This window comes from Gossypium hirsutum, chromosome D09, assembly GCF_007990345.1.
Source record: "Gossypium hirsutum isolate 1008001.06 chromosome D09, Gossypium_hirsutum_v2.1, whole genome shotgun sequence".
NCBI lineage: Eukaryota > Viridiplantae > Streptophyta > Magnoliopsida > Malvales > Malvaceae > Gossypium > Gossypium hirsutum.
In genome coordinates, this window is record NC_053445.1 from 30,780,751 (window position 1) to 30,802,598 (window position 21,848).

At 32.9% G+C, this 21,848-nt stretch overlaps 2 protein-coding genes across 4 annotated transcripts; both read left to right on the top strand.

Annotated features, from left to right (window-relative positions):
• The first annotated feature begins 5,204 nt into the window (after positions 1–5,204).
• LOC107891891 (probable peroxygenase 3) lies at positions 5,205–7,973 on the top strand. Of its 2 annotated transcripts, none has more exons than XM_016816818.2 (6): positions 5,205–5,434; positions 5,532–5,684; positions 5,761–5,846; positions 7,253–7,347; positions 7,423–7,548; positions 7,626–7,973. In XM_016816818.2, the coding sequence occupies exons 1-6, from the start codon at positions 5,347–5,349 to the stop codon at positions 7,789–7,791; spliced, it is 714 nt and encodes a 237-aa protein (XP_016672307.2). In that variant the 5' UTR covers positions 5,205–5,346; the 3' UTR covers positions 7,792–7,973. The 2 variants fall into 2 exon arrangements, with proteins under 2 accessions (XP_016672307.2, XP_040956234.1); XM_041100300.1 differs by having other exon boundaries at positions 5,274–5,434; positions 7,613–7,830.
• Positions 7,974–13,836: 5,863 nt separating this feature from the next.
• LOC107892957 (oxysterol-binding protein-related protein 3A) lies at positions 13,837–15,589 on the top strand. Of its 2 annotated transcripts, none has more exons than XR_001682674.2 (3): positions 13,837–14,040; positions 14,572–14,665; positions 15,283–15,589. XR_001682674.2 is itself a non-coding variant. In XM_016817970.2 (3 exons), exons 1-3 carry the CDS (start codon positions 14,190–14,192, stop codon positions 15,412–15,414), a joined length of 324 nt encoding a protein of 107 aa, XP_016673459.1. In that variant the 5' UTR covers positions 13,837–14,189; the 3' UTR covers positions 15,415–15,589. The 2 variants fall into 2 exon arrangements, 1 of the variants encoding a protein (XP_016673459.1); XM_016817970.2 differs by having other exon boundaries at positions 13,837–14,287.
• Positions 15,590–21,848: the final 6,259 nt, after the last annotated feature.

A 21,848-nucleotide genomic window follows, 5' to 3' on the forward strand; every position in this document is an offset into this window, starting at 1 on the left:
AACACAATTTAACCCCATCCAAGCTTAATCGAAACACCTAAGGACTATGTTTGGTCCATAACTTTTGAAATATCACAAATTTCCAATGCCAAAATTATTATTTTATAAATTTAGTCCCTAAACTTAAACTAACTAAAATCACTTTACAAAATAGTCATATCTAACATTAAAGCTCAATAATCTATCATTCAACACCAAGAACACTCAATATCATCAATGGAAAATTTCTAAACATTGGACAATTTCACAATTTAGTCCCTGGATTAACTAGCTTTAGCTACATCGATCTCAAGAACATAAAAATAATAATAAAATGGGTAGGAAAAACACTTACATGCATTAAGAATAAGCTTGACTGAACCTTAGTTTCTCTTAGCTATGGAGTTTCGGCTTTCTCTTTGTCCAAAATAAGGAATATGATGTTTGTTTAATTTTTATTATCTTATGTTTTTAATTAGAATTACAAAATTGCCATTAGTTATTTACATTTCTAATTTTTTTTTTAAAAGTATTTACCTGTCGTCCACTACTTAATAAATAAGGTCAAATTGCCACTTAAAGCCCTAAATTCATGATTTTATACTCATTTAATACAATTAACTATAACAATAAACTTTTGCAACTCTTATGTTTTAGTCCATTCGCCTAATTAAAATAATTAAACGATAAAATCAACATGCTGAATTTTTATACGACACTACCATGACCATTCATATACTAATTAAATAATAAAATGACATACTAATCAAAGTTGTGGTCTCGAACCACGATTCCCAATACTACTAAAAATGAGCTGTTACAAATACTAAGCGGTATTACGAGGTCGGATTGTAGTGCGAAAAGACAACTTGTATTAGTAGACGAGCCTAAACATGTCCTTAGTCTAATAAAAAATTAGCAAACCGATTGAAAGACTAATATGTCGTCTATCAAGTCCAATTGGGGCGATGCCTTATCTTGGGCATCGGAGCAAATGATTCCAAAAAGATAGAGACAAAGATGTAATTGATTGGACTAACAGTACATCAGACAGAAACCAAGTAGAATAGATCCTGATTCCATTTATGGATTTATTCTCTTGTAACATTCATAGTGTATCATACTTAAATCTTGAGTGGATGGTGAACTATGTATGCATGACTCGTACACTTTGATGTAAGTAAAAACCTGAGTTAAAATAGATAATGAATCGAAAGCTAGTGCGTTGGATGTACGACTTCTGTAGTATGTAGCGTCATTCACAATAGTGAAATCCATAGCCCAAAACATGGGTAAATGATATCCTTTCATTGGCATTATATGGTTGATGAAAAGTAAATGTGGCCACAGGTCGTTTGTTTTTGTGATGGATGACTTAATCACTATTTGATAGTGATTGACTTTTCATGAAGGAAAATGTAATGGTTACCATGAGATAAAATAGAATCATATTGGGAGAATGTATATTATCCCAAAGAAATCAAGGATATCTTATGAGCGTAACACAGTAATGACGAGGTCATTGGATGGGCGCTGAGTAGTTGCTTTCATAACGGTATGTCATTGGGGAAAGCTCAATCAAGATATTATAGTGAAATGACTTCGTGACTAAATGAGTTTATAATTAATAGGTGAAAATTCGAAACTTAATTATAAATAATTTAAGCCTCAACTACATATGTCCAATTGGTCCCTCTACTAGCTCATTGAAACCAGAAATGAATTGTGTGTTTGAATAAAAATGAACGAAATGAATAGAAAAAGAGAAATGAGAAATATATAGGATTACTTAAAAATGATGGAAGAATGAATTTATGTTTTTGAACTATTTTGAAGCCCAAAAATGAAAATAAATCATTCAGTCATAGTGAACATGTTGAGTTGTGACATATTGAATGAATTTTGTTGAAATTTTATTGGGGGTAAAATTGTTAAAATTTTATTAGAGTAAAATTGAGACGAGAAATTATTTAATATGTAAATATTAAAGTTTATTCTAGGAAATAGAAAAAATGAATCGAGTTGGATCACATTATAGAGTATTAGGTCAAAAAGGCCTAGGAAATACTCGTAATTGGACTCAATGTGAAAGAGGCCTAAAACCCCTCATATAACATGAATGGGACGACAACCCTAGTAGAAATACAAGGGTGAGTTGTTCACCCCTCTCCTAATCTAAGTAAGATGTTGTTTTTCTACTTCAAATAAACTTCTACAACTCTACAAGGATTCTACCTTCTTTTCCTATAAATAGATGAAACCGATAGAACTATTAAGACAATTTTTGAGAGATTGATATTCTGCCAAAATATAGAAAGAATTTATTCTCAACTTTTAAATATATTTTCCCAAAATAAAAATTTTATCGGTTTCTATTAAAGAAGAGAGAATTTTTTATTTCACCCCAAAAGGAGAGAACTTCTTTTTGTTTCGTGTTTTAATTCAATTGGTTCGATCCCACACTCGAAGCAGTTCGTGGTATAAGAATATTGGAGAAAATCATTTAGTTGAAAGTTAGAAAACATTAAGGATCCACTTATCTGAAAACACAGATACGTATTTGATTAATGTTTATTATTACACATTGTCCTCAATGTGTAGCCCAAAACAAAATATTAAGAGGTTACTGGACTTCCCTAGAAGGAGTTATCAGACTAGCTCGGGTCATCCACCTTCACAATTAAGCTCAAAGTTGTTGTGGAATCTTCGAATAAATGGCCAGCACAGAAAAAATAAGCACACGAAAGAAAATGTATTTAGGAGATTAGGACTGGAGATTAAGAGAATTTGAGTTTTAGGGTTAAATAGAGTGAAAGTAGATAGGTCGTAATACCTAAAACATGTATTTTGTGAAACCCGACAAGGGTATCACGATACCAAGAGTTAGTATCGTGATATCCTTGAAACTTTTAGAACCATAATTTTGAAACTACCTTGGGTATTGTGATACTGACCTATGGGTATCCTGATACCACTATAATGTATCCAAAAAAGAAATCTTATTTTTTAGTCTAAACTCTCAACTACACAAAAATTAAACCTACAAAATCCTAAATTTAAACATGCAACAAATTTTAAATCTAAAATAAACAAAAGTAAATAGAGTCTTAGCTCGAATAAGTTTAATTATTTACAAAATAAGTTTAAATTTAAAATCCCTCTTCGGCACTACGTCATGCCCCCAAAGTGGAACTCCCACGAAGTCCTCAAGACTTTGACCCTTCTTTTGTTCTTCTTCAAGTTGATATGGGCTTTTTTTAGCAAATAAACTTATTGAACCCACCTTGACTTAGGCCATGTTGATATGTACACTTTGAGCCAATTGTTACTGAAACCGAATTCACTCCATTGCATCTTCTGAGGGATCATTTATGTCAGGATCACAAACTCAATTTTTTTTTGAGTTCTCAATCTCCATTTGAATATTCCTTTGTTGGGGCACATCCTCGTTCAGTTGATGGTGTGAGATTTCTTCTACTATGTCCAAGAAGTGTGGCAGCTCTTCCACACTTTCCTCAACAATGCTCAACTCTTCACTTAATTCTCTGACCCCTATCTCTTTTGGAAAATCAACCCTCAAGCCTTCATGTTCAACAATGGTTTAGGGGGCTTCGTCCTTCACTTCAACATTTTCTGGTTCGGTACACTCGTCCACCAGAACACTCTCCCTAACTCGGTATTGAAGGAGTTCAAGTACTTGGTCCAACTTATTCTTAATATCTTTCATGTTTTCTTGGTACTTAGACATGCCATCCTTAAATGCGCTACCCCGAGTGGTTTGGTAGTGATGTTCGTTTGGCTCTTCCCAATACGCATCCCCATCCTTGCAAGAATATAAGGAATACAGGTTATATGGGTCATAAGTCGGGTGACCACCTTCCCATCCTTGGTTGATGCTATCCACCAGGCATGCATAGCTATACGAATCATATGAAGGATCATATCCTTGCCTCCTATAACGGTTGTAATCATCCCAATTAGGTGTTGAAGCACCATCCGCATCAGACATGAACGGACCTTCGGGCCACCTATAATTGTCATTAAACATGACTATCAATCAACTATCAACAAGACAAAAATAAGAAAATCAAAAAATAAAATAAAAAAGTGTCGTATCTATAGATTTAATTTTTGCTAATTATCTCCTTAACAAGCATGCAATAATCAAACAAAAATCACTAAATCTTACACCGACTCCTCGACAACGACGCCAACAATTTAACTGCATATGCATAAAACAAACGATTTTATAAAGTAAATTTAAAGTACGATTTTACAGCAAGTGTATAGATTAGTTGTGCTTTTATGTAGGCTCCTCTCAGTAACCTTTTTTCTTTCCCTTTATTTAGTATTATTTAATTCAATGGTAGTTACGAACGTGTGTGGCGGGCAAATTGATTTTAGATCAGGTTGGATTGCTTCCAATTAGCTGTTTTATTAATAGAGTTAAGGTCAGCAATGGATACACGTATTTATTAAGATTATAAAATAGGGATAATGCATGTAAAAGGAAAATAATAACAGGAATGGAGGATCGTTTGCTTGTCCCACTTGAATGTTTCAAAATCAATTTTTTTTTCCTCTGGAAGAAAATAGATGCACCGACTACTACTACTAGTAACAATAATAATAATATGAGTAAATTGCACCGAAAGTTCTCAAATTATGGTTCTAATTTTAAATTAGTTCTCAAACTTTAAGTTGTTCTAGTTACATTTAAAATTTTTGAGATTATGCCAATTAGATTTTTCTATTACTAAAATCGTTAATTTCACTGTTAAATTTTCTTTTTAAAAAATTAAATTTTAAATTATGCTACATAAAATTTGGTATGTCACTTAATGGTGTGGAAGGACCTAATTGACAAAACCTTAAAATTTTAGGGATAAAATAACAATATTTTAAAGTTTAAGAACCAATTTAAAATGAGAGTCATCATTTAGGACCTTTTAGTGCAATTTACTCTAATAATAATATCTTGATCAGATGGGAGAGAACTGAAGACAGAAAAGACAATCAAACAAAAAAGAGAGACAGATACATGTAGTACATATACAAAATAATAAATAAAATCACCGTTTCTCAAATTTAAATTTAAATTTCAGCAGTACCAAAAAAAATATAATTAAATTTAATGGGTGAATATCAACAATCGTTGAGCAAACTTTTCCATTAAAAGTATGTTGTTAAAACTTTAAAAGAATAGATTAAGGAAATGGTAGGCAAAACCCTTTAATTGCTGCTTCAGAGTTTAAAAGTATCATTTATCAATGATTAGAATAGTAGGGTGGGGTGTTCTGAGAAGACTTCCTATATAAGGAGACCTTCACTGTTTATAACAAACCATACAATCTCAAGAAAGAAGAAATGGATATTGCAACAGAGGCACCCAAAGCTCCTTTGACAAGTGAAAGGAAGGTTCGAGCAGACCTTGAAGAATATATACCCAGACCCTGTAATTCTTTTTACTCTTTTCTTTTCTTTGTTCTTTGTTCCAACAGCTCCATATGATGGTTTTTTTTTTGACAAACATGTATGAAATGTTGGATCAGATTTGGCAAGGGCATTGAACACTTCAAGTGTGGAAAATCCACATGGAACAGTACCAGGACATGACAACAATGGAATGAGTGTTCTTCAGCAACATGCTTCCTTTTTTGATCAAGACAAAGATGGAATTGTTTATCCCCGGGAAACCTACAGAGGTTCTTTTTTCTACTATTTATTTTTGCTTTTTTATGTTTTACAAATTTTGACAAAATTTATGGTGAAAACAAGCAGGTATGAGGAATCTTGGTTTCGGTCGCTTCGAAAGCTTTTTGGCTGCAATCGTCATTAATGTGGCATTGAGTTACTGGACTCTCCCTGTAAGTTATTCCCTTTTGCAAATATACACTTTCCTATATTTGAATCTGAATATGTGAGTTACTTGCATGTTTACACATTTTTTCTTTTTAAATTTGGACTTTTTTAGATTTGAGTTTCTTGTTTAGATTTTTATGGTTTTAAGTTTTTCTTACTTCAGATTTTTCCGATTCAATTCGAATTTAAGTTGGTATTTATTTTCATTAGATGCAACTATATTTAAGTGTTTTGTTGAGTAAGTCATCCATTAACTAAGTTTCAGTTCAGTTGTAAAATTATCTAAAAATCTTTTCATTTGTATAAAGTAACAAATATTATTTATATTTTAATATAAAAACACGTATACAATGAGACTTAAACTTAAAACTTCATTGCATTCATAATCAACTTTACAATTTCTTTCAACTTTTTTATAAAATTATTACATAAATTTGAAAGAAATTGTAAAGTTTATGTAATAATATTATAAATTCTTAGTTTATTATTATTTAGTAATCTTTTTATAATATTATGCTTTTAATTATATATATTTAAAATTATTGTAGTTTCAAAATTATATAACATTTACTTGTTATACAAAATTGAATTAATCATATTACATTGTAAACTACAATTTTTAAAATAATTATATCATATTTGTTTTAGATAATCATGATATAACTTGTTGTTTTTCTTTTATAAATTTACTATTTATTTTAATATATATAAAATATATTAATATTTAATTAATTTATTAAAAATTAGAATTATATTAATGATTAAAGGTTTTTTTATAAAAAAATTATTTATCCTTTGATTATTTTATTTTTAATATTAAATTTGGTTTGAACTAGTCTTGAGTTCAAATTTTGTTTTGGGTTTTAACTTTTTGGTCAAATCATAATTTAATTGGTTTGAACTTAGGGTTTTTTTTCACTGGTTTTTTCTGTCTAGACTCATTTTGCCACCTTCACCCACATTTTTATGTGCATTAGGTACTAGTAAACCTATAAAAGTATCATCCTATATATGCAAGTGTAAAATATCCATCCAAAATGTGAAGAGGATTTAAACAAAAGTATAATATTTGAAATATATTCTTTAGCCAAAAGAAAACTCATTTAAAATATAGGTTGGACTTAGACTCCAACTTTCAAGACTTGAGTCGGACCTATTTTGTACATTTGCAATATATTGTTTTATGCTATTTTTACATATTGTATAATTTATATCATATAAAATTAAATGAATAGATTTAAATAAAATTCTGTACTTAAATTTTAAGTTAAGTTCAGGCAAACATAAAAAAATGTTGATATTATATATAAGCTCGATTCGAAGTTACCCACCAACACCTTTGGGCACAAAATAATGAAGAGTATATATATACCCTATAAGGTTGCTGATATTGCATTCACAAATTTGACAGGGATGGTTACCAAATCTACATTTTCCTATATACATAGATAGAATACATAAATGCAAGCATGGAAGTGATTCTTCAACATATGACACTGAAGGAAGGTAATTAGCATATAAGATTTGAATCACTAAAAACTATTTTAATCTTTCACAAGCAAATGAATGTGATGTTTTCAGGTTTATGCCAATGAACTTTGAGAGTATTTTCAGCAAGTACGCTCGAACTGTGTCCGATAAGTTAACATTCGGAGAACTATGGCACATGACTGAGGCTAATCGAAACTCATATGACTTCATTGGCTGGTATTTTCAATCACCATTTTATTTGAATTTCGTGTGTGTTTTATTCAATTAAAAAAAAAAACAGAACTGGTTTGCAGGATAATATCGAAGGGAGAATGGATAGTTTTGTATAGACTGGCAAAAGATGAAAATGGTTATCTGTCAAAAGAAGCCGTGAGGGGTTGTTTCGATGGGAGTTTGTTTGAGTACGTTGCCAAAATGAATAACAGTGGTAGCAAAAAGAGCTATAGATTGAAGGAATGAAGGTTGCTGCTTTTAACATACGTGTAGTTTGAGTATGTTGCCAAAATAAAGAATAAGAATCAGTGATTCAAGCAATGTAGGGTGCTAGCTAGGATTTAAAATATACATGTGCTCTTTCTATTGATCAAGTAAACTTCTTCCATCTACTTCAATTAAAATCAAGATTTCATCTGTTTGTACAAGAATTTGATTATTTTTCCTTCTAAGATTTTTTTAAAAAAATTCTGACACTTTTATTTTTATCGCGTATGAATTACCTTAGCATAAGCTTACAAAACACTCATAAAGCAAAATGACTTAACTCTTATCCAATTACAAAGAACTTTCAATTTGACAACATTAGATCTTTATTGGAGTGTGTATATATACACATTTCATTCTTTCTGAACTTGTGTATACTTTATTGTAAACTCCATTCTCCTCACTTATATATAATTTTATTTATAATTCCACATTTGTATAAACTTAAATATTTCTGACAAAACAGTAAATCATTTTATTTATTTTTCTCTTGAGTTGATATTTGTACTCGTATTTTGTTATATATTTTTAATAATGTCGTCCTTAAAGTTCAATTTAGAGTATTATTTGAAAATGCAGTATGACTTACTATTATATCCGAAAATTATTGATATAAATATATAATCTTTTAATTTGTTTCAAATGTCAATTATTTAATAGTTTCTGTTTCCCTCTTGTTTCGCACTGAGCAATCTTCGCTACATGGGGTTAAATTTCTTGACTATATCTACACGCACGAGAAATTGTCAAATTTCTATTAGACTTTACAATAAAAATTTCAATTCAATATATTAACTGCTATATATATCGCAGTAAATATGGAAGTATGCAGTATCATGGGACTAAAATTTTACATTACAACAAAACATCCTTAAGACAGACAGTACTGTTGGGTCAACACTTTTTTAAGTGTCAGGATAAACTTATCCACATACATTTTGACCAATTCTTTATATAAGGGTCGGGATATGCATACCTAAGGTAATGCTTAAATAAGCGACGATTTTGTCCAACACAATTCCAACTTTTTTTTATATCTTTCCGAACTATATAGAAGTGTTGTCATATGAAAAGCTTAAGACGACTCTTTTTGGACTACACCGGCCCTTTTTTGGTTGTTCAAATATGTACCTTTAAGTAACATTTTTTTGTGTTGACAAAATCTAATCATATCCCGACTTTTTAGGAAGAGTTGAGAAAATGTTAACCTATTCCAACTTTTATTTTTGTTGGCCAATATTTTATTTAACCCAATCTTTTTTGTGTTGTCCTTGTCTGCTTATGATTTATCTCAACCTTTTTTTTCATTGACAAATATTTGGCCTAACCCAACCTTTTTTTTGTTGCCTTTGTCTACTTTTGATCTTCAACAACATGTTATCATTTAATTTTTAGAACATATAATTTTCAAAGAAACAAAAGAAGGAACCAATGATTTAAATTATAATTTTATTTTGTTAATTAACATGAACACCATCACCTCCAAATAAAAGATAGCGAGTTTTACTTACACCGGTGTAAGTCAGTATAATAAAAAAAATTAAAATTGAATTATAAAAATTTATATAAAATGGATATTTAAAAAATATTTGGTTGAAGTTGTTTATTAAACAAATTAATTTGAAAACACTTTTTAAAAATAATAAAATAAAGATGTTATCATTATATCAAGTTGGTTCAAGTTGTTTCAAAAAAGTGTCACCGTAAGCATATTTTGTTGTAGTGGTTTAATTTTATGCAAATATTGAGATGATATTCCAACAAATTAAGTAACTTTGCATGATATCAAATATGGATAAATTACCTTAATAATGTAATATTTAAAAAAAAATTGTTTTCCTTTAATTATATATTAAAATGAGTTATCGGGGTCATCAAATAATAATAAGTAACTTTCCGGGCAAATTACCATTAAAAACCCTTTTTTTAAAATAATTATCGAAATGGGCCCGATAAATAATTATTTACCGGAATGGGCCCTTACCGTAAAAGCGCGTCCACGTCAGCGCGCTTTCTGCTGAGGTGGCAACAAAACGTGTCCTCAAGGGCGCGCTTTGTCCACGTGGACAGAAAGCGCGCTTACGTGGACACGTTTTCCTGCCATGTCAGTGCGTCCCTGGGGACGTGTTTTCCCTACACGTGAACAGTACCAACGGTCAGTTTTTTGACCGTTGGCCCCCCAACGGTCAAAAAAATATAAATACCTCCCACCCCTTCATTTTTTTCACAAATTAATCATTTCTCAGCTATTCTCTCAATTTCCTCTCAATTTTCTCTCAATTTGCTCTCAATTTCCTTCCAAATTTCTCTCAAATACATATTTAATCTCAATTTCCTCTCAATTTCCTCTTAAATCCATATTTTTAATTATTTTTAAAAAAAATTTAATTTTTTAAATTTTTTTTAAATCGTAAAAATTTGTACTAATTTAGCAATGGCCGGAGAATTGATTCATCTTGATAACAAGCACATATACGTCGACCAAATGAAAATGGTAAGTGTTAAATTTATTTTTTAAATATTATTTAAGATTTTTTTATTTATGCAATTTTAAATAATTATTAATTTATTATTTGTTATAAAAGTCTGTAGATCGGATATTGGAATGCTATATCCGTAATATGCATGGTCCTCCATCACCGTTGGTAGAGAATTACCTGCGGGAAGCGGGTTTTTGGCACGTGGCGGCGGTAGGCAGGGGATGCAAGTTGGACCCGAAACTTATCAGTGCGTTGATTGAGAGGTGGAGACCCGAGACGCACACATTCCATCTTCCATGTGGAGAGTGCACTATCACTTTGGAAGATGTCAATCTGCAATTGGGATTGCCGGTGGACGGGTACCCAGTCACCGGGTCTGTTAAATCTGGCGATTAGGGAGCTGTGTGCTACGAGCTTTTGGGCGCTATTCCAGAGAAAATTAACGGAAGTCGAATTGAGATGGGCTGGTTACGAGACACATTTCTGAATCCGGATGATGATTCAACCGAAGTAGAAAGAATCCGATATGCTCGGGCATACATTCTTCAGATAATTGGAGGTTATTTGATGTTGGACTTGTCACGGAACCTCGTACATCTAAGATGACTGCTGAAACTCATTGATTTTAGAGCAGTTGGTGAACTGAGTTGGGGGTTTGTCGTGTTGGAAACATTATATTGGGAGATGTGCCGGGCGACGAGACCGAGTAAAGCGAAAATCGGAGGTTGCTTGTCACTACTGCAGTCATGGGTACGATTTCGCTTTCCATTTTTGCGTCCTCGAGTGGACCACCCATATACATTCCCACTCATAACGAGGTAAATTTTATATTAGATTTTACAATTATTATATAGATTTTTAAAAATAATAGTATGCTAAAAATTTATTTAATTAGGTGGAACCATCCAGCAAGTTATGCTCGATTACCTACCTCTCTTGAAGATATACAGCTTCTATTAGACCAACAGTCGGAAGCACAAGTAAGTATTAAATAAAATTGATATTTCCATCATGAGCTAGTCGATTGTTATTTAGTATTTAGTATTTAGTATTTAGTATTTAGTATTATATATATAACTAATATTTCCATCATGTTCATATAGTTTCAATGGACACCATACGAGGATCTGACAATTCGGGCAGTAATTACGGATGAGTACTTCCAAAATCCAAACGCTTGGCAGGTGAAAGTTGTGTTGATCAACTGTGCGACCGTGGAGATGCACCAGTCAGATTGAGTGTTACGGCAATTTGGATGTAGACAACCGATTCCCGTGGCACCTGAGGTTTTGATGATCACCACAAAATCGACCTATGACAATTGCATACAGATTGGCCAAGATTTTGGTCGTACTACATCCAAATGTGGGAAGATCGGTATGATTATATACCTACTCGAGAACTGATCATCATTCCGGAGTTAGCGTGCATGCCGAAATACATGCCATGGTTTAAGATCGATGGCAAGCCGTATTTACTGTCGGCAAAGGAGAGGCAGTGGCAATTACGTGTTCAAAGGGAACGACGTGGGCCTTTAAATCCAAGACAAAGGGATGACGACGCAGGTCCATCAACGAGGCCCAGACAATTACCCGGCCCATCATCAGCGGCCATTCAATCACCAGGTCCAACGAGAGCACGACATAGTCACCCGATCCAGCAGTTCAACCGACGACACCCACAACACAGCCTTTTCAAATGATGTCAGGTGCGTATCCTAGCCCTTTTATGTATCCTAACCCTTATATGTTTCCTTTTCCGAGTCCTATAGCAGGTTGGAGTCAATGGCCTGGTTCATCTCCATTTTTCGTTACGCCAAGTGGATTGCCGATGTATATGCCAGCATCGCACGAGGGATCGCAAGAGGGGCCGTCTGGGAGCTCTATTTTTTACCAATCCCCATCACCGTATGGGTTTCAAACAGCTTCGCCATTGGTGATGCAAACACCTCCATAGTCACTATTCTATCAAGGTGGCTCATCGTCCCAACACCGACAACCAGATACCCTACCGGAGGAAACAGAATCCCCGCCAGATCAACCACAACCCCCGTCGGAAGCTGGACAAAGGAGGAATCCAGTGCGTAACCGTCGACAGCCGCCATGTGGCACTGAATCCCACGGCCACGGAGATTGAGAAGCTATTTTAATATATTTGTACAAACATTTTGAATATTTTGATACTATTTGATGTAATAAAATAGAAATTCTTCTATATTATTTCATGTACTAAAATAGAAATTTACTTTTACTCTTTAATATAATAGAAATTCTTTTAAATAAGGTAATATGTTGAATATTTCTATATTATTTCATTTAATAAAATAAAACGTTGTTTTGAATAAAGTAATTGTAATTTACTTTAATATTTTTAATAAAATAGATTTTCTTTTAAATAAGTCAATATTCTGAATATTTGTACCAATTTTCGATTTAAAAAATATAAATAATACAAAGTTTTTTACAATAACATTTAACTATTGCGATTTGAGCATGATCGGTTTGTATGGCTTGGGTTCTTACATTATCCGCACAACTTATGTTGACTAGCTGTTTCTCGGATATCCATATTGTTACGTATTCTAGTCGAGCAAGGTCGACCTTTTGGTTTGTGACGCAATTCTCTATCCGGTAACAACTTAAAGGGAGCAAGCGCTACAGACGGCCACTTACGTTCATTTGGGATTGGTGGGAATACGTGTCTCTAGACGTTGTACATGTTTTCTAATTTGTACACTGCGTCGACATAGCTGATCGGATCCAGACGGAGATTCTGACAAGTTGTAATTACATGAGCGCATGGATAATGAAGTGCGTCAAACATCCCACAGTCGCAAGTTCTATTTTGCAAGTGTACCCGATATTGCCCGCCAATAACACCTTGGTGCAGTCTGTCAAACTCTGTCACGCGAAACCATATTTTTATTCTTTAATTTTAAAAAATTTTTAAAATTTTTTTATTCTTTTATTTTTAAAATAATTTTTTTGGTGTTTATTAAAAAATTGGTCCGACCGAGCCAGGCTCGGGATTATAAATTTTTTCCCCCGCCCGACCAAGACAAAATTTTAGTCTCATATTTCGCGCCGGGTCGGCCCCGGGCCTAGTAAGCGGGCTAAAAAAATTTTTGAGCCCCACCCGAACCAGACCTTACCCGGCCTATGAACACCTCTACCCTAAACTCTAATCCCTTATTTATTTAATTTTTAACCCTAAACCCTAAAACCCTAAACTCTAAACCCTAAAAGTAATGAATCGAGCAAAACGCGTCCCTGAGAGAGCGTTTTGCCTACATGGACATAAAGTGCTCCATTAAGGATGCATTTTATGTCCATGTAGGCAAAACGCTCCCTCAGGGACGCGTTTTCCTGTCACGTACCCTGACATCGCGCTGACGTGGACGCGTTTTCTGGGAAATGGGCCCATTTCGATAAATAATTATTTACCGGACCCATTTCGGTAATTATTTAAAAAGGACTTTTAATGGTAATTTGCCCTAACTTTCCATTCTTTTTACTCAAAATCCATCCACTAAAAGCCCCAAATTTTTTCCCTTCCAAACCACTTGGTTTATTTTCCTCCCAGAAGAAGGAATTTTTTCCCCTTTCAATTTTGACGCCACCAACACAACTCCCTATTGGATTCCAACACCGTTCAAGGTGGATGCTAGTAGCCAATGGTAGCCTTCATCTTCTCCTTCAAACTTATTGGTTCGAATCTCCCCAAAGTAAATAAAAAAGCCCTTGAGAAGGTAACCAAGCCAAAAACTTTGCCTCTTCCGATCTGCTTTTTCAGCCACTATGTCGACCTCCGGTCAGAGATCAATGTTTCTTTTAGCCTTTTCTTGGCTACCATCCCTTAGTTTTTCTATTTTTATTTATACAAAAATAGTAGAGAGAGATGGCGCCGACTGATCCCAAACAAAGTGGTGGTTTCTTTGCGTCCATAGCTAGTAGTATATCTAATTTTGGTAGAGTCATGACTAAATCAATCAACGGGTATTACGATCTGTCTTTTAATTTTAATTTTATTTAATTGAGTGTTCTTGGATCTTTTTGAATTTGAAATTCATTAAGTTGCTTTGATCTTCAAGTGGGAATATTTTTTGCTCAATTTTAAAGTTGTTATTGATTTCATGTTGTTTAAAAGGAATTTGTTGTATCAGATCTGTGATTTTATTTAGAGATGATTAGAGAGTTTAGCTAAAAATGAATTTATTTGTATGTTTTAAGAAAGGGTTTCTAACTTGATAGGATTCACAGTTGTTTTCATGTTTGAACAGTTTATTGGGATATGAAGGGCTTGAAGTTGTTAATCCAGAAGGTAGGACTGAAGATGCCGAAGAAGAAGTAATGAAAGGAAGATTGAAACAAGAGGTAACATTTAATTTTGGGATCTTCATATTAATTCGAGAAAATGAGTAAGAAAAGCATTTAGCTTGGTGCCTAGTTCTATCATATGCTTTCGAATCATGATGCTTTAATTTGAAAAATGCAGTGCTTGCAAAATCACTAAAGGGTTAAGTTGTCTTATTATCATTAGCGCTTAACAAGGTTATATTGTAGTAATGATGATCCTGACATGGTTACGTATATATTTTGCTTGGGATAACATTTTCCAATTCGCTAGAATATATGAGATATTTGTATGTTGCTTGGCATGTAATGCTTATTTAGTGAATTAATAAACCATGAGTTATTTACTTACTAATAGAACTAGATTGTCAATAAGTTTGTTGATGGTTTAATATAGATTGATTGTTGTTATTTGGCTATTTGTTTGTGTTGTAACTGAATGTTAGTTTCTTATTTGATGTCTTCATTGTTTTTTCAACCAATAATTAATGGATGTACTAATGAAATTTTTTTATTTAGCTTCAATTTATGGTTTTTTTACTATTACTGAGATATTCATCCCACGTGTTCATGTTGTTTCTCATCTAACTCATATAAATGGAAAAGTTACATTATTATTTTTGCATTTGTTAATGCAGTTGAATTTCAGACTAGAGGACCTAATGATGAGGCCTTCAGTTTGGATGATGATAAATGAGGCCTATTGCATATTATGTGTGCATATATATGTTATGGTAGTTGATAAATGCAATTGTCCCAGAATTTTTTGATGTCATGGGAAGCAGGTTGACAACATGTTGGCAATGTATTCACTAAATGCAATTACTAAGAGATGTAATGAACAACAAGCTGACAACATGTTGCCAACGTGTTGGCTGCTTCGATTAAGATTTTGTATATAAACTAATAACTGAATTATTTAGTGGTAATTTTGTATTAATATGATTTGCTTATGTTAATTAACTATTAAATTAATATCATCTCAAAATTGTGCAAACCCAACACATACAAAGTTTCTCATATTTCGCCAAAATAGCCTCTTCAAAAGTCGGGAAAAAAATGTTTGAGTAAATGCTCTTAAATATATATTTTAACTCAATAATAGAATACAATAGGATGATTACAAATGAGGAGGAAGGTCTTTATTTATAGTTGAGTTTTCGCAAATCCAATTGTACAGATTGAATTACATCAATGGTTGAGATTAGTGTCCATCTACAAGGTGAGAGTCTTAAAGAATTTAAACTCTACATATCGCTATCTCTTAGGATTTCCAATAATTACCCTCGTAACTCCAACTTTATTGGAGTGTTTCAAAGGGTCACCAAGATTTCATGTAGATGAGTTTCTCCATTTGTTCCACAAATTAGGCCAGTTCAAGCAGGTCAAATGAACCTTATTTAATTAATTGACCTTTATGGGACATTATGTGCACAATGGTCATGGGCTTTGATCTATGGCTCGTGACATTCTCCCTCACCCATTCTCATGATGCCTTTTTTCGCTTCCTTGGAATAACATTGGTTTGACTCGTCTCGAAACGGCCTCAATGCTTCGGCCGGTTCCCAACTAGTCTCTCTGTCGAGTAGTTCCACCTTTCTGAACATTTACCTCAGTTTATGTCTCTATCGTCGCTTAACTCAAATTGTATTTCTCTCTTGTACATCTCAATCATAAGCGGCTACCACTCTTACTTGCCCTCATTGTGACTTACCTCGATCAGGATCCCTTTCATCCTCACAAATAGGATTAGGCATGCTCACATTGAACACTAGGTTAACCTTGAGTATTGTTGCTAACTCCTATTGAATGCTAGAGGTACAAAAAATTGATATGAAGCCTGCTGAATTATTAATGGGGCTACCACCTATGAGAGAAGTGGGTTGTGCACCAGATTAAGGTTGAGGAAATTCACTTAGATAATTACGACTTTGTGCTTGGCTTGAATTTCCTTGACAAGATTAATGCCATGTTGGTTTCTTTTTCCTATTGTATATGTATCTTGGATACTCGACAACAACAATGCATTGTGCCGATGAGTCGAGACATGAGGGGCGAAACCAATGTATTGTTGGTAATCCAACTAGTCGAAGATGTTTATTGTGGTAAGAGCATTGACTTGGTAGATCAAACTATGATAGCTCATTTCTGTTCTATTTTGAATGGTAGCATTCTGCAACCCTAATTTGATAACAGAGATGGGTAAGGAATGTTACACAACACACATTCAAGGCAACAAGGATAACACCCAGACTCGGTCACCACTACCCGTTTCAATCTCCACCAAAACCAAATACAAAAGCCTTCCCCTTATTGCCAAAGTAGTAAGTGCCAAAATTCCACACACACACACAAAAAAAACACCTACACTATTTATCAAACAACTCTTGGACCCTATAACAACACAACACAAAACCAATCATCTCACTAAATAAAACATCACAAAACATAAATAATCAACATCTCTTAGAGTATATAGACCACCTGTCGTTAAAAAGTCAATGTTATATGGACGCAACACTAAAAAACAAAATGCTCCAATTCAAAGAGCAACAACCAAGAAACTTAATAGTCTAAATTAAATCTATTCTCTTCAATTCTTATCGACTTTTTGATAACTTCATTCTCATCTCCTATGACTCATAAGTCCAACTTTTTACTGAGCTCCCATGCCTAAGAAACTTCTTTCCGCAAATTCTTCTTTTGATTTTGAAAATTAAATTCAAATCATGACTCATTAGCGAATTTACCTCCTGAAGATATTGGTTTTGCAAATTTATTGTTACTTTTCCTACCTCTCCCTTTTTTCTTAGTCCCAACCTTTGCAATTCTTTGCTCTTCTGATGGTCACTAAACTAACTATAATTACGACAAAGGCAAGTGCACCTATCGAACAATAGTATAGCTATGTGAGTAGGGATATAATATCCACGATGACAAAATGTACTAGTAATTACTATTTTTCTATTATTTAGCCGATAAATTGTGATGATTGTTTTTAATCTAAATTTACTAATCTAATTCAACTAAGAATGCAACAGGAAATGAAATAGAAAATAATCGAAGCTATCCAAAGAGAAAGACAATACCCAAGAAATAATCCACCTAAACTTCTCCTATTAGTCTGAATCTTAATTAAACGATTTATTCACTTGTATCTTGATCCGTAGAAATCCCTAAATTATATTAATATCTCATTTGAGAGTAAGAACAACTAACTCTAGGTTGATTAATTGAAATCTCTTTCTAATTAAAACCTCTATCGTCGCATTAACTCGATCTATGAATTATCCTATTAGATTTGACTCTAATCCGGTAAATTTATGTCGTTTTATTTCTAGGATTGCATGCAACTCCACTCAATTATGCTACACCTACTCTTAAACTGGGACTTTTGCTCCACTAAAATAAGCACATTAAACATGAATTAATATCCCATAAATATTAAAACATGAAATAAGCACACATAATTGAGAACTAGAATAAAATATTTATCATGTAAACCAGAAATCAAATAATAAAACTCATCATAGGTTTCATCTTCCTTAGGTATCTAGGGAATTTAGTTCATAATCTGAAATGAAAACATCCCAAATTCAGAAAAACCACAAGACATAAAGAAATTCAATAAAACTTCGAAAGAAGTTAAAAGGAGATCTTCAATCTTGAAGGAGATCCGCCTCTGAGTTGGCTCCAATGGTGTTCTTCAAGTAATTTTTTCAATCTTCTCTGAGTTCTCTCTTAGATCTTTTTCTAATTGATATTTATAGACTTTAGAATGCTCAGAAAGCCTAAAAATTGGGTTTTTTCGTGTGTTTGGGAAACACGGTGTGATATCGACATGGGCTGGCACATGGGCGTGTGGCCAACCCATGTAGAAATGCCTAGGCCATGTGGATCCTAGAAACAGCTCTATTTATCTGATTTTGTCCCGTTTTTCACTCATTTTGCTCCATAATGCTCTCCTAAGTATAGAAACATGAATTTAAAGGATTAGGAGTATCAAATTCACTAATTTACATCATTAATCATCCAAAAATGTATTAAAAATGAGATTAAAATATGTTATTTTTATAGCTTATCAAATATCCCCACACTTAAGCGTTTGTTTGTCCTCAAGCAAAATATTTAACTCACAATTAAAATTAATCTTTCTTAACTAAAAATTCTCATCAATGATGTTTCGTCATAATTCACAAATAATCATACATTTATAATTCAACTAAAATTGCACTAAAGATTCAAACAATCCAAGTCGAAGATTTTTAAAGCATGAAAACATAGGTATTTCCCCTTATATAAGTAGTTACCTTTAATTCAAAATCAACAAGAATCGACATCCTCACTAAAGATTCACTCAAATCACTCAAAGTGTTTAAGATTCAAGAACAAACACTCAATAGTTAAATATGGAAAGTCATTACCATAGGCTTGCATGAAAATCAAATCTCCACCACTATAAAATGAGATGATACACAAATCAAAAGGTCTTTAAGAGGTTGTAATGGGGCTTAGGTTAAGGGTGTGGAGACAGGCTGAAAAAGATGGTTAAAATCGAGATCGAATTGATAAATTACCAAACTAGAAAAATAAACAAGTCCTAAATTGAAAATAATTACATCAATTCAAAACTGTTCAAGAGTAAAATGAGTTTCTTCTTAAATTATGAATTTAACTATTCAAGCTCAACTAACATAGAACTAAATAATAATCAATATATATGTATATACATTTTTTGATTTTCTTCTCATTTTTTTACAATAAGAAATAATTCAGCAGATTAAACAAAAGGTTTAATTAGGCAATTAACCAAATCAAATCTTGATAAAAAGGGAGTCAATAAAACGAGAAAAATTCTTAATGAGCAAAAAATGAGTTATGGGTAGCCATTAATAGTAAATCAAGAAACGATGTGTTAGGCTCAATGGGATTTAGTAAGGGTTAACTATGTAGGTAAGCTTTTTTTATGGGATAAGTGGGTTAAAACCTAAGTGTCTTTATCATCTCAGTATATCAAATCAAATGTGTGGTCTCAACATGCATAATCGAAGCAAGTTCCAGAATAACAAATCAAATTGACACACTCATAACCAATAATAAAATGAGCAAGAAAAATATATGGAGGCTCAAAATCTCACAAAAAATTATGATTTTTGATGTCAAACTTGTAAATTTAGAACTTCCAGGTAATACCTCAATTCAGTGAAGCAACCTAAAATTTGTAATTCTAAAAATATACTTATCATGCTTGATTCTCTAATGTCTTAATGTTTAAATCAACCAATGCACAATTATCTAAGAATTTAATTCAAAAACACATCAATAAAAATCATAAATTGATAAAAATTCATTCTAAAAGAAGTATGAAAATTACTTAAACACAAGACATAGTTCAAGGATTTTCTAATAATTATATAAATAACCTCTCCACACTTAAGATGTACATTGCCCTCAATGTATAAACATATATAATCACAGTATAAATAGAATATCATAATAGAGGGAGAAAATTGAAACTGCCCTGAATATTAGATGAAATCCCCAGAATAGTGAAAAGCAAAATTGTAGTCAAATCTAAATGTAGAGCATGATTCCGAGCAAACCAATAAGAAAATAAACACAAATAATGAATAATATTAAGGGATTAAAGCTCGATTACAAAACAACCATAAAAATAAAAATATGGTTCAAAAGATAAAAACAGAATAAGTCTAAGAAAATAATAATAAACATAAAAATAAAAGTAAAAATAAAAATAAAACAAATAAACTTAATAGTCGAGTCACATAAAAGCCTAAACAGATGGGACTCATCCTATTGAAGTCTGTTTGATGGCAAGAGGCTAAGGCGATGAAGTATGCTAAATAAACAATATGTCCAGTGGCAATGCTCCATAGAAAATAGGCATCAGTAGTACTGACGGCTCCAGTGCTCTCACTCCTATCGATCAAAGTATGAGCTAAAAGGACATGAATATACTGTAAAGCTGGAGGGAGAGAAGTCACCTTTGAGTGACTCGCTTCATAGGGTGTCATACTTGCCGTAAGATCTATCTTACAACTAGCTGGCGAGTAGTGGATGTGGCGGTGTAGGCAAAGGAAGTTCTTGGCACTCATAAATTCCTCAGTGTATAGTCCCAAAGTCGTGCCGAACTCAGGGACACTCATATGGCGCACTAGGCTATCGAGTCTGAAAGTGATTGTGCCCGGCTCGTCATGAGTCGTCATCGCATGCTGGAGAGTAAAGGTCGAGCAAAACTCGAAAGTCAGCTCCATGTAGGTGAGCTCGATTATGGAGAAAAATAGGTCCCACGGGGATATGATAATAAAGGCTCGAACAAGATCAGCTAGGTGGACGTGCTCCAAAGTTGTCCAATCAATACATCGGCCTAAGCCAAGTGGTTGCAATCGAAGTAGCTAAAATAATTCCTCTTGGGAGCCCACTGAAAATAGAAGATAAGGGTGGCGAGCCTCAGTGGAGGAGCTCGATGAAGAGGTCGCGCCAGGTGTCTTCTGATTTTTCGAAGCAGGGAAGACGACTTCGGACTTGCTACGAGTGTTTGTCATGGTGTACCTGAAAAAGAAAATAATTTATCAATAAAGCATCACCAAATATGCAAACAAAGGCCAAGAAGGTAAATTCCAAGTAGCCCAAATAGCAAATTACTCCTAAAACAGTATGGACGAATACCCAAGCATGCACAAACCATATAGTGAAACTATTATGAATCAAATAGATAAGAATAATTAATAAAATAACAAAATTAGAACTAAAAGACAAATCATAACATACTTAAAATAAGAATAATAACAAAAGTAAATAAAAAGAATAAAATGAACAATAAAATATATAGTAACCTAAACAGACTGACCATATTAGAAATAAGAGCAAGAACTAATATCATAATACAAATTAAAGGGAGTAGTGAACATAAGCAAACTATAAAAGTAAAAATATGAAATGGACTAAATATTGAACACAAACAGTAGTAGAATAATAAAATAAAAGAAACTAAGAAAGAAACAAAAGAAAATAATAGTTAGAAGAAGAATACATAAAATATAAAACAATAAAAGAAAATAATAAGAATAATAAAGTAAAATAAAATAAAAATAAAGAAATAAAAATGGGAATTAGGGAGGGCCAAAAGTGGGTTGTGGAGGGTTGACGGGGTTGAACAAGGTGGGTCGGTTCAAAGGGCGAA